The 17,543-nt window shown below is 41.6% G+C and overlaps 2 protein-coding genes across 3 annotated transcripts; one reads left to right on the top strand and one right to left on the bottom strand.

Moving 5' to 3' along the window:
- The first annotated feature begins 299 nt into the window (after nucleotides 1-299).
- On the top strand, nucleotides 300-6,245 carry LOC127296968 (tau-cadinol synthase). 2 transcript variants are annotated; one of them, XM_051327217.2, is made up of 8 exons: nucleotides 320-452; nucleotides 1,278-1,345; nucleotides 2,115-2,373; nucleotides 2,462-2,834; nucleotides 4,792-5,010; nucleotides 5,111-5,246; nucleotides 5,418-5,666; nucleotides 5,754-6,245. In XM_051327217.2, the coding sequence occupies exons 3-8, from the start codon at nucleotides 2,130-2,132 to the stop codon at nucleotides 6,042-6,044; spliced, it is 1,512 nt and encodes a 503-aa protein (XP_051183177.1). In that variant the 5' UTR covers nucleotides 320-452; nucleotides 1,278-1,345; nucleotides 2,115-2,129; the 3' UTR covers nucleotides 6,045-6,245. The 2 variants fall into 2 exon arrangements, with proteins under 2 accessions (XP_051183176.1, XP_051183177.1); XM_051327216.2 differs by lacking the exon at nucleotides 1,278-1,345 and having other exon boundaries at nucleotides 300-452.
- A 1,247-nt stretch (nucleotides 6,246-7,492) lies between these two features.
- LOC127296967 (copper-transporting ATPase PAA2, chloroplastic) lies at nucleotides 7,493-14,805 on the bottom strand. The gene is made up of 17 exons (XM_051327215.2): nucleotides 13,986-14,805; nucleotides 13,744-13,821; nucleotides 13,134-13,231; nucleotides 13,006-13,059; nucleotides 12,642-12,728; nucleotides 12,264-12,428; nucleotides 11,254-11,364; nucleotides 10,864-10,932; nucleotides 10,666-10,775; nucleotides 10,337-10,442; nucleotides 9,984-10,050; nucleotides 9,642-9,721; nucleotides 9,110-9,564; nucleotides 8,615-8,789; nucleotides 8,189-8,320; nucleotides 7,961-8,111; nucleotides 7,493-7,875 (listed from the first exon to the last, which is right to left on the bottom strand). The coding sequence occupies exons 1-17, from the start codon at nucleotides 14,599-14,601 to the stop codon at nucleotides 7,757-7,759; spliced, it is 2,673 nt and encodes an 890-aa protein (XP_051183175.1). The 5' UTR covers nucleotides 14,602-14,805; the 3' UTR covers nucleotides 7,493-7,756.
- Between the last annotated feature and the right edge of the window lie 2,738 nt (nucleotides 14,806-17,543).

The raw sequence follows: 17,543 nt of genomic DNA, 5'->3' as shown, positions 1-17,543 counted from the left end.
ACTAACGAATAAAACTCCCTCAAAAAAATTTAACGAATAAAACTATTTGGCGTACAAGAACCAACAAAATCAGAGAAGCACCCACACCAAAATGGAGATACGCTCACGTGATGTGAACATTCAAGTCTTCGTTACAGTACACTGTTCGAATATGAACTCAGTATTAAAGGGTGCCCAATTGCTATCTCGTGGTACACGAGATAAGTAAACAAAACCAACTTGCCCAGCTGTTCAAAGATTCTACGTAATGGGCCTATATAAGCGAATCCCCTCCCTCTGCCGCTTCATGTTCTTTCAGAGCAAGTAACACTACTATACCAACGATTCATCGCACCGGTGCATAGATTTTCATGGCATTCTCCCACGGTTCTACCGTTCCAGAGACCGCGCCTGCGTTTCATCCCACGATATGGGGTGACTTCTTCATCCACCACAGTCCAGAAACATTACAGGTATGCTTGTTCACCGGTAGAAGATTTATTACATTTCAATATGTGATATAAACTTATTATCCTGGATTATTAATTAGTTTTTTGGCCTACTTGCTGGTCGGAGTGTTCTTTAGTAGTACTAAATAATAAGCTGCAATAAATAAATGGATGTGGGCACCAATCTGTGCAGAGGCCGCGGCTAATTTCCTTACTTATCGAGGAAAAATAGCCATGAAAATAGCCATGTATGCTAGATTTACTCTGGCTTGTAATAATGCACACAGCAAACTGGGGAGAGGCGTGTGTGGTCTCCAAGATGCACCTACATATTTATGTTTCGAGTCTTCAGCACGTGTGTAACTATTTTTTTTTTTTTGGAGATCATGTGAAACTTGTTATCTCAAAAGGATAACTTAAGTGTCTTGGGGATTCTTCGTTCGTGGTTACCTCTTCAGCGTATGGAGAACCAAGACCTATTTACGGAGGTCTGTACACGATTGAGGCTACGACGAGGGATACTTTTTCCCTACATGGGTGGCAGCATAGTCTACGGATTGAAGCCCCACCCCCATCATAGGCGTTTTACGTTTCATCGTTCCGATATGTATTTCGCCTAGTTTCTAATTTGGCATCTTTTTATTCTAGACTTGACTATCATAAACGGTTGTGTGCATCCTGGTTATGCAGATGCTGGATGTAATTGCTTCCCAAAAGTAATAAAGCATCCTTTATCAAAAAAAAAAGTGTCTTGGGGATAAAAAAACTTGTTTTCTTTTTGCAAATCCCACAAAGCCTTACATTTTGGTTGAACAAATACATGCACTTAGGAAACTTAAACATTGGCAGGTGAGTTTATTTCAAAGAAGATGACATCGACTATCTTGTCTTCTTGAAATTGGGGCGGGTGCTTCCAGGTACACCTTAGAATTTCCCACAGAACTCAATTCCAGATCAATGTAGATAGCCATGCATGGCATATTTCATCCTCAACTATGTTAAGCATTGTAGTGGACTACAATAATGCCATTTTCATGGCTATTTTTCCTCGATAAGTAAGAAAATTAATTTAGCACACAAGACAACATAAACTGAGACTTAGTCTACTACTACTCACTTCGTTCAAAAATGCATGATGTTTTTATTCGTTAAGACAAAGCTTTCATCAAGATATTATATGGTTACAAAACAAAAACCACAAAGATAAGTAAATATTTTTTGATGCAATTATAAGCAGGCAATAAAAGGAAAGACTCCTTATCAATTCATTTGTTAAATGAGAAACTTCCATGTAGAAAACATATATGTGGGTGCTCCATAAAAAAGAACATCTAGAATTTACAAAATACGCGAGAAGAGTACCATATATAAGCAAGAGGTACCCTATAATTCTTAAGCTTTTTTGCAAGGTATCAAACAAAGTACATATTCATTACCAATGCTAGTTAATGATACATATATTGGAATTTTTATGTTAGAAGCAAATTTTCTATTTATGTCTCTTTCTCTAAAATAGGTCCCCAATTTGTTCAAATGTTACTAGTAACAATTGATGTCTAGGGCTTTAATGGAGAAACGTCTTGTGAGATAACACTGCTATTTTTTCACCTATCCAGCTAAATAAACGTTGTCATGCCAAAAAAAAAAAGTTCACTCTTCCTAACTTATATTTTTGTATGGAAGTAGATATCTGAGGAATGCATGAAAGACAGGTGCAATCAACTGAAGGACAAAGTGCTTGGGGTGCTTGAGGCTTGTAGTACTATAGTTGAGAAACTGAACCTTGTGGACACTCTCCAACATCTGAGTATAGATCATAATTTTGAAGAAGAGATTTTCTCCATATTAAGAACCACCCATGCTTCCGAATTCAATAGCTCTAGCCTTCATGATGTTGCTCTTCGATTCCGCTTACTGAGGCAACAAGGATTCTGGGTATCTCCGGGTATATACTAAAACTATATGATCCAAGAATGTCCAAACACAAACTAATGTGCTCAATTTCTCATCATGTTATCATGTATATCTTGCAGATGTATTCAAAATGTTTAAAAATGAAGATGGGACGTTCAAGGTTGACATAACTAATGCGCCAAGGGAACTACTAAGTTTATACAATGCAGCATATCTTTTAACTCATGGGGAAACAGAACTTGAAGAAAGTATCTTGTTTGCAAGGCAACGCCTTGAGTCTATGAAAGGTGACCTTGAGTCCCCGCTGGCTGAGCAAGTCAAGCGTGCTCTTCACTTACCACTGACAAGGACCTTGAAGAGAGTAGAAGTGTTGCATTATATCTCAGAGTACAAAGATGAGCCAATGCACAATTCCTCAATTCTAGAATTGGCCAAACTGGATTTTAACAATCTGCAATGCCTCCACTTAAAGGAACTCAAGGATCTATCCAGGTAACACATATTTGGTATTAAAGAGTGATAAAAAGTTGAGCTTCTTGATATTAGGATTCTAAATCATGTCGGATCTAATAGAAATGAAGGAAAACACACTCCTAATGTAACTAAAAGTTTAATACACCAAAATGCGTATACTAGGTCTCCACCCATCTTGGGAAGATACTCCATGACAGCCTGTTCCAGCTGATTACATGCCACCATCATAAAATCCAGGTTCTCCTTATGCTAAAAAATAGACCAAGTATGGAGCCACATAAGCACACAACATGCACAGTACAGTTAACATTCGTTTATGAAAAGAAATATCATTGTGACATCTACTTCAGTTAATTGGACCTGTCTTTCACGCATTCCTCAGACATCTACTTCCATGCCAAAATATAAGTTAGGCAGAGTGAAATAAAAAATTGCAAGACAATGTTTGTTTAGCTGGGTGATAGGTAGAAAAAATAGCAGACATCTACTAAAGAGCAAAAGCTTCAAGCAAGATCGAAGCATGTAATCTATTTGTGGCTGTACCATCTCGATGCATTTCGAGGAATCAAGAGAATCTATCATTTCCAAAAGCACTCATGTACAATATTTAACTTTTTTTTTCGAGAATACACCCTGGAAGGTGTACTAATCACATAGAAGAAAGGGCAAGAAAGCCCGAGCCACGTGTATCATTGCCAACAAGGGGTGGCAGCTCCCCTTCTGAACGAAAGCCTAATCTCCATCTCTCCACGAGAAAGGAAAAGGCTCGGGAAATCCAAAGGACTCCGAGCGGAACAGCCTAGCTACACGCCATCTCTGGTACTCCTCCCTAATCCTATGCCTAATGGCCGCCGCTGCCGGGGTGGCGCCATTGAACACCACCTCGTTCCGATGCCTCCAAATACACCAGAAAACCAAAATGATAGCCGTCCACATATCCCTCCTCACAGAACTGGTGCAACTGAGCGAGGTCCACCAGGGCACAACCTCCGTGTCCACGCCGGGCATCCGCTCCAGCTTGCCCCAACGTGCTAGCACCCAAGCCCATACCTCACGAGCAACCACGCAACCAAGAAGGAGGTGCTGGAGCGTCTCCTGCTCCTGGTCGCAAAGGGGGCAAGCAGCCGGCCTCGGCAAGCCGCGCCGCTGAAGCCTGTCCGCCGTCCAACACCTGTTGCGGGACAATATTTAACTTTTCTTTTCCTTTTTCTGAGGAAATTCTGAGGTTCCAAACCCTTAAGAAGTACTACCTCTGATCTTAAAGTAGGTCATTTTTTAGATAGTTTACCGACCAAACATTTGTGAGTTTGATCATGTATGAGATTAAATTTCTAGCATCCAAAATATCGCATTGATATTACCAGATTTATACTTAATTTCTTTTGATAGTGTTAAATTATTGATGTGAAATAACAATGGTTGCAAATAAATTAATTTTTGGGAAAGTACCATCTTCAAGATTGTCTGGATGTCCTAAAATACCCGCATTTTGGATCATTGTAGTGCAAAATATCTAATCTAGGCTCAACCAATCAAGTACGCATCTAGGCATACACATATGCTGTGAAGGGCTACGGTATCCTCCTAATTAGTCTCATAACTAGCCCTTCTGTAATATTTCTCGTGAATCTTACAAAGGGAACCCTACTTTGCATGATATATATTTGATTCTTAAGCTTCAGTTAATGTGAGAGAGACTATGTATGAGTGTTTTTATATTGGGTGAACAATCATGCATATTTATGTGAGAAATAAACTAACTTGCCCAAAATTTGAATTTTATTTATACTTTCGTACTTCAAAGTTCAAAGCCATGCAAGTTTGTGCAAAAGCGGAGATCATTTTTTTCAGTTTAAAAAATTTCAAACAGCCATGCAAGCTTAGTCCCATCAAATAAAATTTATGTCTATACTTCCGATAAATGAACCTGGTTACAATTTCTTGTATAGAGCATTAACAACAAAGTTCATTTCAGATGGTGGGAAGATATGTATAGAGAAGTGGGGATAACATACTCACGAGACCGTGTTGTTGAGTGCTACTTATGGTCACATATGGCGTACTATGAACAAGAGTACACGCGTGCAAGAATGATATTTGCCAAGATAATTGCAATAATGGCAATGATAGATGACACTTACGATGTACATGCTACTTTGATGGAGTGTAAACAACTCAATGAAGCTATACAAAGGTTGGAGCTCGCGTCATGTTGCTTTATCTTCTGTGTTTTAGAATAACACGTGCATTCACATAACTGCACTCAAAAGTATGACTAATTGAATTATATACAGATGGGAGGAGAGTGCTGTTTCTCTTCTACCAGAATACCTCCAGAAGTTCTACCTCAAGATGATTTGCACATTCAAAGAGTTTGAGGACGAGTTGAAACCAGATGAGAAGTACCGTGTCTCTTATAGCACAAAAGCGGTACATCATTCTCAACTTACAACCACAAGATGAATATTCCTTAGTTCTATATTTTATTTGTTTCTAGAATAAGCAGATTTGATACACAGCCTTACTGCCTACATCCATATCATTGGTGTACATTATCCAGATCTTTTATCGGAAGTACAAATGCATTTTCTTCATTTGCAGTTTCAAATATTGTCAAGTAACCATCTCCAAGAAGCAGAATGGTTTCATAAAAATCACAAGCCCAGATTCAATGATCAAGTGAAAGTATCTAGCATATGCTCCGGCGCACCATGGGCATGTGTTGGCTTGTTAATTGGTATGGGTGATACTGTAACCAAGGAGGAACTCGAATGGGCGCTCGGTTGCACGGATGTTGTCAGGGCTTGTGCAGTGGTGACACGTTTTATGAATGACCTTGCTGCATTTAAGGTACATATTAAATCTCCAAGATTACCACCCATATTTTCTATACATTGACCACGATAATACCCCTGATGAATTATGTGTTGTTCACAGCAAGGAAAGAACAAATATGATGTGCATAGTTCAGTGGAATCTTACATTAGTGAGTATGGCGTGGAAAGTGATGTGGCCTTTGCCAAGATAGGTTCTATGATAGAAGATGCATGGAAGACCACAAATCAAACACGATTTGAGCGCCCTGAGCTACTTCCCGCGATACAACGAGTCGTGAATATAACAATCAGCATGATGTTCTGGTACGATGACCACAAGGATGCTTTTACATACAGCAACTGCCTCGAAGGGACAATTAGGCGTCTGTTTGTCGATCCTATTCCCTTCTAGACAATAGCGATGTGGTACGATGGTTTCATTCACCGGCAGGAGCACCAGCGCTACCTCATTCTAAGAAAAGTTGTATTAACCTTTTCCAGTTGAGCTTTACGGCTTGACTGTTATTTTCCTGAACGATTACAGTGAATCCAATACGGCTTTGTATTATTCAGTATTACCTGAAGTGCAACAAAAAGCAGCTTTACCTTCTTATCTGCGAGATGCATTTTTTTCATATCATGTCACCTGCTTGGCAGTTAAATAGAGGCTGTGGGTAGGGTGGATTTGCGGCGTACTGTATCCGTTCCGTGTTCAAACTGGAATTCTACCATCTCTCAGGTTCTCGTCTGGACTGTTGTATTAAAGGTTTCTAGTTGGATAATATTTAAGATGTACAATATCAATTACGAGATAAACGAACCAATTTACTTTGATCTAGACTTCAGCCTTCAAGTCATCTGTCCTTGGTTTTTCTGGCTTCTGAAACGACCCATGCAGCTGCAAAAGCAAAGAGTTGCTGACGACAAAGATGGGCTGATGTTTGAGTGACATATATAATTAGAAGGTGTGATGATGGTGATGTATATCCAGCAGTATTTGTCCTCATTGGCTTAATTTAGTAACTCATTATCTTGGTTTGGCAATGTACTATCTCAGGTTGAACACTTCAACGTATTATGGCAAGCAGAAAAAGGTTATGTCCATTTGGAGAAGAAGGAAAATTGGGTACTTTGTAACACAGTCCGATGACTTAGTTTGTAAAACATGCATTGACAATGCTCTAGTGAACGAGTGAGAATCCATAAGTTAAGCTTGTATTCATTATGTTTGTTATGCACAAAAGATTGTACGTCACAGTTCAAGTGTTCCTGGAGGAAAGATGATGTTTCTTTGACCATATCCTGCTACCTAGCGTGAAAGTCAGAGCAGCCTTTACAATCGGGGGCGTATATCAACCAACTACCATCTCAAATGAGTGCCGGCCAGCTCCTTTATACGAGAGACGAGGCCAAGCAAACTAGCGAAGCAGTCCAGATTGGTTGGTCTTTGTACAAGGTGATTTCCTTCCTTTCCTCATCAGTTCAGATTACACGATTTTAGAGGACACTGCCAGGTGAGGAAGGTGCTATCTAGCAAACTGCAAAAGTGTTTACTGCAGTACTCAGCCAGCAGATAGAATCCAGTACGCGTAATCTAGAAAGCAAAACAAGTTCCAGAAACAGTTCGCAAGCAACTCTAGAGCTTCTTGGAAGCAGATCTGAATGAACCCTGGAAAATTTTGCCGTTTCTCGTGCACCTTCCTGATGCTGTTAGCTAAGATGGCACTGGCCGTTGCACAGCTGGGGGGTTGGTTTTGTGCCGGTATTGGAATGGCATAAATATTAAATTATCCAACTAATCTTAATTGGCACAGAACGAAAATATCATATATATTTTTAAGTTTTCTAAGAGAGTGTACGGAAGCAGCAGTAAAGTAATGTTAAAACTGGCATAAAATACATTTTTCTGCTGTTGGGTGGCTCTTAATTTCTAATTGACTATATATAAATTTCTGCTGCACAACATATAACTTACAAGAGTTATTGCATTTGGCTTGGCCGGAGGTAGAGAACTAGTAACAGTTTCAGAGTCACGCTCTACGATCCTGTACAATCGTGGTGTCTCGAGCAATCATCCTATGTACCTATATCCAAGAACAAATAAACCAGCCAACTTACTCTGATCTAGACTTCAGCCTTCAGGTCGTCTGGCCTTGTTTTTTCTGTCTTCTGAAACGATCCATGCAGCTGCAGAAGCAAAGAATTGCTGACGACAAAGATGGAGCTCAGGGCCATCAGTCCACCTGCAAGAAAAGCACATCATCAGGATGGTGTCATTATTAAAGAACCCTCTACCGATATGACGAGTGTTCACTGGATAAACATTACCTGAAAGAGACGGTGTCATGGCAAAATCAAATTGGGGTAGTAGCGCTCCAGCCGCAATGGGAATGGCTACTATGTTATATGCCACTGCCCAGGCCAAATTTTGATGAACTTTCGCCATAGTTGCTTTAGACAATGATAGAGCATCTACAACCTGTGCCAGAGAAAGATCTCATCTATCAATGAGGTTGCCACTTGAATTGTTTAAAATCAGACTGAGCAGAATTATACCTGAGATAGTCTGTTCCCTAATAGAACAACTGAAGCTGCATCAGAGGCAGCGTTCTCTTTTGAGTGAGTTCGCATAGCTATTCCAACATTAGCAGCTGCCAATGATGGAGCATCATTTATTCCATCACCAACCTATGCAACAACAAACAATGGCTCACTATTGTTAGAAACCAATGTAGACAAACATGACATGCTTAGTACAAATATATGTAATACAGCCTTGTCAATGGCTAAATGAAACTTTCGTCATGTTATCTATCAACGATGACTTTTGTCATGCTTTAATTTTTTACCTATGCACTGAACTTCAAATCAGGAAAACAGAAGAGTTTTTTTTTACAACAAACTATTTCCAACCCAGAAACTAAGACTAACTAAATGTATCGATCGATAAGATAACAAAAATAGAGCACAGCATTAAATTACCATCGCAACTCTATGCCCTTCATCTTGCAAAGTTGAAATAATGCCTGCCTTTTCCTGCGGACTGAGGGATGACTTTCTGTTTTCACTCCTGATTCCAACAGTTTTACCGATGCCTTCTACTGCTTCTTTCCTGTCTCCTGATAGTATGTATGTTGTAATTCCTTCCTGTTGCAGCCTGTTGATTAAAAGAAATGCCAGTTACACATGCTGCACTACTTGAATTAGAGACATGACTGTAAAAGAGTTGGTTGCACTATTTAAAAGATGCACTTAGCATGACACCACTAAAATAGAATTTACAACAGAAGTTCTGGTTGTACTATTTCACAGCATTAGAGAACAAAAATTTTTTTTTCAAGCGCAACACATTTTGAAGAATGCGGCAATGTTAGGTCTTCTTAACATCTTGTCAGTTAGGAGAAGTATATATCCACCAACATTGCAGGGGCAGATACATTTACAATGCAAATGATATCTCTAGTAAATACTAAATACCTGTCCACAGTTGACTTCGCGTCATCACGCAGAACATCTGAGATAGCAATAGCACCTATTATTCCTTCTCCTTCACGGCCAATATAAGCAATTGATTTTGACTGATTTGATGATGATGCCTCACTAGAAGACACAAACTCTAGGCGATTTCTGAGATCTCTCAGTTCAGCTGGCGATGCCGTGGTTTCGAAACGATTGTTGACCCAGTCCAAAGTACCTACTGCAACCAAACGCCCATCTACTTCAGCCAAACAGCCAAAACCAGGCTCTGTAAGCTGTCCACTTGTAGTTGGAATATCCAGTTTGAGCAGTTCAGCCTTCTTCATTATAGCATTAGCAATAGGATGCAATGCTGTTTTCTCCACTGCAGCAGCAAGACGAAGAATCTCCATCTCCCCATATGCTAAAGAAGCAATAGAAGTAACAACTGGTTTTCCTTTTGTAAGTGTCCCTGTCTAAAAATCATATAGAGGTATTTGTAATGTAGATACATTAATTTTCTTGGAAAAATATGATAAATGAAGTAATATACCTTATCAAGAACAACTGAATCTATCCCAGCCAGACGCTCCAAAACATCACCTCCTCTAATAAGCAGCCCTCGCTTAGCACCTGGTTTAAGATAAAAGTTAGTCACAGAGTTTTATAAGCTCATAAGGACTAATAGGTTCGATTGCTATATCAGATGTTCTACTAGGTGCTAAGCTCATGAGGTTCTCTTTTCACAAACAAGTATTGAATAGAGGAATACTGAATCAATGTCATTTTTGAAAAAGGAACCTATAATCGTATTTATGTGGTACAAAAATAGTATGGCGCATTGTCTCATCAAACATCGAGAATAAATGGACAAACATGTGGACAAAGAAGTTACCCAGGGAAGTTCCTATTAAGATAGCTGTAGGCGTAGCTAACCCAAGCGCACACGGACAGGAAACAACCTGCACGGTGTAATTTATGAACTTATCACAACTAAGAAAAAAGCAGTTCTTGAGACTGAGTTATGTGACAGTTGTTGGATGGTCAACCACACCTCCAAACAAGATCGATAATATTGAAATTTCAGGATATTTTGCATGAGCATTAAGTCGAGATGAATTTTAAGGATCATTATAGAGTTACTTACGGTAGTCTGGTTATGCAAATTTGGCTCAGTGGACCAAAAATAAACTTCAATCTATTATTTTGAAAGGCTAAGTTTAGAAAAACAGTAGCAGGATTACTCACTAGTACATCCACTGCAAGCTTCAGGCTCAAAAGCAATGCGTCCCCATCAGGGCCAGAAATATCATTTAGAAGAACCTCCGGAAATATGTGTGTGCCCATGTAGTACCTTAAGATGCAGAGAAAAGGTTAGCAAAAATCCAAGGTAAGTCGCTCAAGGTTGTCTAGATGCGGTTGTATCTAGACATGTTTTTAGTGTGTAGATACATCCTTATCTAGAAAAATATGAGCAAGTTATTTTGGGACAGAGTGAGTGGCACTTTTATATAGCTTCTGAGATTTTTGGATATTTTTTCTTTGAGAAAGAAAAGAAAAGGAAAAGTGGACCAGACCAGAAAGTAAAGGTTGCTGCAGACAACGTCATAACAGTATACACAAATGGCCCTGCAATTGAATCCGCGAGCCTTTGAACAGGGGCTTCTCGCGCTTGCGCATCCTCAACCTGCTCAGGGATAGTATGAATATAGTTACAAGCAAAAAATTCCCTTTTACCAAAATGAAAATAAATAGTTATCTCCATGTGTACCAACCATACGGATTATCTTGGCAATTGTTGACGATGGTCCAGTAGTTGTAGCTTTGATCTTTAGAGGCCCATCCTTTAAGAAAGCCAAGAACAGGTTGTTAGATCAATTTACCAATCATGTTCAAAAGGAGTGTGTGAGAGAGAGAAGATTAAATCAGTGAACAAACACATTATAATATTTCACTGGAGTATATCTACTTAAAAAGACACTGGAAATAAATCAGGACATAAGAAATATTACGTGAAGATCTTATTGAAATTCAGTTGATGAGAACAGTTATATGACACAGAGGTCAGCATTAGATATTAAATCACAATTGGTTGGCACCACGCAGTGGAAATGAGAATAAAGATAAACTACCAGGCTTTCACAAAAAAACTATTATGTACGCACCCAATTCACAGTTCCAGAAAATACAGGACGTCCTATTTCCTTAGCTACTGGCAATGATTCTCCAGTAAGCATTGATTCGTCAACAAAACTTGAGCCCGCAATGACATTTCCCTGCAAGCATAAGTATCAATGGTCCAATAGATATGTCAAATAATTATACACAACCACAAGCTGATGTATAAGACATTGCAACAGAAGGATGACGAGTGTGTATATTTTCAATCATTAATACCTCCCTATTAAGGAAACTAGGGCATCCTTCATTTTAACTCATCTTATAAGATATAATAATATAAAAAAACATTTAAGAAACATTTTCGTTCAAACCAATTAGGTACTCCCTTCGATCCATAATAAGTGTCGGATCCATAATAAGTGTCGGAGTTTTATTTCAAATTTGAACTAATTTGAACAAAAACCCAGACAGTTATTATGGATCGGAGGGATTAGTAGAAACAACATATAGATTAAAGTATGAGAGGGTAAGCAATAAATGTAACATAATTGGAGACAGCAAAAAATAATTATGAAAAAAAAAAATGTATCTTCGAAGAATTAATCAAGGCAAAGGGAAAAAGAGTCGCCTTTGAATGATCTTTACTATTCCCTCTGTCCCAAAATATAAGGCACAAATTTTTTCGCACGGTCTTTGATGCACAACTTTGACCACTAATATATACTAAAATATATGGATTGAGAATGTATAAATGGTATCGTTGCATTCGTCTTTAGACTCTCTCTTACTTCAGATATATTTATAAGAAAAACTTGTGGATATATTATAAGTACAAATCATAGTCAAAATAGTAAGTTGTTGACCAGCGAAATTTAAGGGTGCCTTGTATTTTCGGAGGGAGAACGTGCAAGTTCACTTTGTAAGATAGATTTACCACAGGGAAATTAATAACCAGCCGTACAGGGGTTCATCAGATTTGGATAAAATAATTGCATGACTGCATTGTAACATACTAGAAAATACGAAAAAACAAGACTATGGTCCGAGTTCTTACATCTACAGGAATAGTTTCTCCTGGAAGAACCAATATCGAGTCTCCAACACGGACATCATCGACAGAAACTTCAACTGTGATTGCATCCGAATTCAAAATGCCATCTGAAGAAACATCGTCACTTGAGGATGTAACAATCAACCTTGATTGAGGAGATAAGAGTGACTGCCACAGAACATTAGACATAATTAGTTGTCAATATATTTGTTATATTAGTGAACAACACATTGTTGATTAGATACACTACTTCACTATCCATCAATATTTTTAAAATAGTTTATACAGATTCATCAAATTGGCGGCTTTCATACTTTCTATTTCTAGAAATGGAAAATGTGAGTGTCATACATTTCCGTAAATGCTTAGATGTGTACTTACAATGAGCTCATTCATATCGCTAGATGCCTTAAGCCTAGCGCTTTCCTCAAGAGATCGTCCAAGAAGTACAAATCCGAGAAGCATGACCTGCATGCTACAAGACGGATTCCTTCAACAAAATTTCTTGTGAAAAACATATCTGAACTGTTATTTGATGAACAATCAAATCAATTAAAGCAAAGACAGAGAGCAACAGGGTTCCTAAGCTGAATTGATTAAGGATGCACTGGATGCCTTGTCAATAATTAAGTTCAACAATGGTTGACGCTGATCGTTTCAAGATCAAAGATACAGAGAAGCAGTTGCAAGTGCTATATAAAAGTTGCAATATATTTGTCGTTTTCGTTCATCGAAGAGTTCTCACCGGTTCATCAAAAAAGGTTGAATTCCACCCCAATTCAGGGTTCAGCAAGGACACCTTCATATGAAAACATGTGTTTTAGTATTTGTGCGAGTCTGGACAGAGAAAACGGCCTCTATAAGTTCACTTACCGCACTAATAGCAAATGCAGCTGCAGACCCGAATCCTACAAGAGAATTCATGTTGGGGGCGCCTTGCTTGAACGCTCTAAGACCATCAAAAAGTATATCTGGAATAACATTGACCGCGTTGTGAGAAAGGGTAATAATAAAATATTGAAAAGAACAGTGCACGACCATACTGAAAATGACCTTCAGTGTGAGCAAATACTGTTCTCTTCACTCTAGAATAAACAATGCATGGTCCTGATTTGAGGTCATTATTCTGTTGTGTTTGTAGGATGTGTCCCTTTGTAGGAGGAATTTAACAAATGTCCCTTTAAAAACACAGAATACCAAGCAAAAGCTCACCAAAACAAAAACAAAATATCATATTGAGGATGACTAGGAGTTACTGGTATCGTTGCGTGAGACAACCTACCTAGTGGTACTGAGATCTCTACCATTCCTAGTATAAACTAATTGGTCTTATGGTAATTACCTCTACCAGTGACTATCTGATTATTTGTTGTGACTATCTGGTTTTGACTTTTGAGCGCCAAGAAACTGTGTGGAAGACTTGACTAGTAGATATGTAAACCAATGTGCAAGGCTTTAAAAATGACACGGGGGGCAAATATACCTCTTCCAGGCCCAAACAACGCCACCATGGCAATGCCACATTTCACATACGAGTTGTGCAACAGATCCAAAAAAGTTCCTGCATCATGCACAGAGCAGTCCAGTAGCGTCAGCATTAGTTACAAATTTGAACTTCGTTTTTCCCGTCCAGTAGCATGACCATCAGTGGTGAATCTAGTTATGGGAATCTATTTCCAAATAAAAATCCACGCTCCCGTATCGTATCTGGTGGTGTCGACTGACCGTGGCCGACGTGGATGCCGATGGAGTGGAGGAGATGGGTGGCGTGGGCTCCGCAGCAGAGCGCGACGAGCGTCCAGGCGAAGGCGACGCGGCCTCGGCTCCGCGCGAGCAGCTCCGCCTTGCGCGCGGCCATCTCCCTCCACTTGCGCGCGCTCTCGGTGGCCCCCGCGGCCGCGCCGCCTCGCCGCGCCGTGGACGGGAAGCCGCACTGCGTGAGCCTGGCCGCCAGGCCGTCCCCGGCGGCCGGCGCGGGCGAGCGGAGCCGCACGGCGGCCGACTCGGCGAGGAGGTTGACCGCGACGCTCTCGACCCGCGCGTCCGCGGCGAGGACGGAGCGCACCCGCGCCGCGCAGCCGCCGCACATCATGCCGCCGACGTCGAGCAGCACGGTGGCGCTGGTTGCGGGGGCCGCGTCGACGGCGCTGGAGGTCGAGGCGGAGGGCTCGGCCGTGGCGCGGGGCGTGGGCGCTGGTGTGCCGCGGGGCGTGAGGTGGAGGCGTTGCTGGGAGGCGCGGCTGTGCGGCAGCCGGAGGCGCTGGGCGAAGAGAGGGTTCGCGTTGGGAATTGGGGAGCGGGCGGGGAGGAGGGAGCAGACGGCGGCGGTGACGGTGGCCATGGAGGCGGTCCTGAGGCCAGAGGCGGCGCCGGCGCCGGGACGAGAGCAGGCCGCTTAGGGTTTTGCGCCGTGGAGGAGGAGGAGATGGTAGGAGGCCATGGAAGACGGCGAGTAGGTGCGGCGATGGTGGTGGTGGGAAATGGAGGAGTGGCCGTGGTGAAGTGCTCGTCGAGATTTTAGCTAGCTTGAACAGGGATGGTGACATGGACTGGTCGGAGGTGATCAGTAATCACACATCCGGCCACCGTGGACGGATTTGGATTTTGTTGGACGGAAGGGTGCGCTTGGAAGCTGCGGAAAACGTGGTGGGCGTTGTCCTTGGGAGTTTGGGAGACAACGGATACGGACTCGTGCCACACGAGTGTATTATTGGGCATTATTTGGACGTGAAGATGCACCACTTCTCAACATCACAACCATCATGGCTGGATGTGTACAATTGTACATTGTGGGCATCAACAGTGCTATCACAACCGTCCTCACTGGATGTGTCGAGGGAACGTGGAGCGTTATTATCTTCATTTTCCTAAGTTCATGTATATAATGATTTAATTTAAATAGTACTCCCTCCGTCCAAAAATAGGCGTCTCAACTTTTTTAGATACGGATGTATCTCTAACTAAAATGCATCTAGATACATTCATATTTAGACAAAAGTGAGACACCTAGTTTTAGACGGAGGGAGTACGATGTAGCGGGCACCATCTCGGGGCTCCCTGCAAAGAGAACCGAGAGGGGAAGAAAAAAAGAAGCTAGAGGAGGAGGGGGAAGAGGATACCCCGCCGCCACCGTCGTTCCTTGTCGGTAAAGGTTCAACCGACGCCACCATAGCATCCCTCTAAGCCCTTAGAAAACCTTTCTTCTCCGGCTCCAGCGTGATGCACCCCTTAACCCGAAGATCCGACCCCCAACCTTAACACTAAGGCTAGCCGTGGCATCGACGACTCCAGCTTGCTCACAGCTCACTGTTGCCTTCTTTTGTGTCACTAGCAAGTGGTGGGTGAATGACGAAAAGGCGAAGAGCCGCATCGAATCTTGTTCGTCTGTGTGGCATCGCGCGGCCATCATAGGGTGCCCTCGTGTTGTCCAAATAGTGCCGCTACACGATGGAGTATTTTATATAAAAAAAAGTATGGTCTCTATCTAATAGATGATCTAATGGCAAGTTAAGTGGGCCCTTTTTTCCCTTTATACTGCCAGATTTCGTTTCATGGTTGCACATTTTTTATCACTGCATAATTTTGGAGGCAAAAAAAACATAACTAACTATAGGTAACACTACAAACGTGTTTGTTTCCATCAATGTTAATGTAAACGGCAGGACGGAGAGGTAGCCATTGTAAAAACCAATCAAGGGTTCCCTCCCCCTCACCGGTGACGCGGCCGGTCTGATCCGCCTCATGTAGCCTTGGGAGCTTGGAGGCATAGCATTTCATTGTCTTCTTCAGGATGGAAACAGCTACATCCGGAAGTGGGAATAAGATCCTCCCCCACCCCTATCCTCGCTCTAGTGGTGCGTCTAGCGCCGGTGGAGGGCGCATGGAGTTGTGTGTCCAGCGGATCTCCTAGAATTTGGCCCATTTTCGTGTTCATTGGTGTGATTTCACGCCAGTCTCTTTCGATCTACGGTTGTCATCATTGACGATGGTTGCTGCTCTAGTGCGTTGGTCTTTTGGGGTCTTAGCACACTAACATCCCGTATGTCTACTATAGCAAGTTCTACTACAATAAGCTTTCCCGGATCCGGTGATGGAGGGGCAAGGACGGGGACACGCCTTCGGCTCCTGCTAATGTTTGTAGCCCTCGCTAGGTGGTCCACGGGCTTTTTTAAAAAAAATACTACTTTTTGAAGCTTTTTGTACTGCTTCTCATGCATCACTGTCGCTACTATTCCCGCAATGCCGATGATGCTCTTCCTACCATGCAACTGATGCACCTTCCCGTCGATCCTATACTCGCGGCGTGGCATGGAGGAAGTCGATGGGGATATCGGGAGCCACCAGCGCCGGTTAACCGGCGACTGCTCCTCCCTGTAAGTTACATACAGGAAGGTATGTGGGATATCTTCCTAGTGACTAGGGCCAGAGGTACGAAGAAGACCGGGGACATAGCAAGATGGAATCAGAACATGTGGCTTCGTTCGGGCCATCGCTAGGTTGTTTGGTAACGATTTGTTTACGGAAGGGGTGGGTGTATCAAATTTTAGCTACGACGTAATTCATTTTCAAGACGTTTGTTTAGAGCATGTATAATGGGTTGACGTCAGCTTTCCCTTATCATCACCACATCGGATTTTTCTTAAGTGGGGGAGAGGGAATGAAGAAAGAGAAGGTTGTTTTCTCTTAGCTAAGGGGTGATTCGTTAGAAAATAAGAGAAGATAATTTTCTCCATTATAACATTTATCATCCCTTATTAACCCAATTTTCTACTAAAAAATATTAATTTTTATTAACTGCTAGCGATGATAATAAAAAATAATGCATTATACCACATATATTTAGTATATTTTCTACATGACGTAGCCTACTATGAGAAGATGTTCCCTCTCTACCGTTGTACATGCCCTTATGGAGCAAACCAAACACATTTAACAGAATCAGATTGCGGAGGGGAAAAGGTCAAACACATCAGAGAAGAGTCGAATGACCATCGATAGAGAGAACGTGCCGAATCGACAGAGAGAACACAACGTTAGTTTTAAACATGGCTTAGAACTGCCGCCATTAGGATTGACCAGTTGACCACATTATATTCAATTGATCTTTTGTGTTTTTCTTAGAGCATCTCGAGCTGTGTTCCCTAAACCGTGTGTGGTTAAAGAGCCGGATTGAAATTTGATACAAAAAAAATATCAACAACGATAATACCAAAAGAAACCGTTTAGCTACGATCTAGGACAGGCGACTGTATGGGCGACCGCGCCGCCGCCTCTTCCAAAATC

Source organism: Lolium perenne, chromosome 4 (assembly GCF_019359855.2).
Source record: "Lolium perenne isolate Kyuss_39 chromosome 4, Kyuss_2.0, whole genome shotgun sequence".
NCBI classification, from domain to species: domain Eukaryota; kingdom Viridiplantae; phylum Streptophyta; class Magnoliopsida; order Poales; family Poaceae; genus Lolium; species Lolium perenne.
The sequence above is the reverse complement of the archived record's forward strand: the minus strand, read 5'-3'. Positions and strand labels throughout refer to the sequence as shown.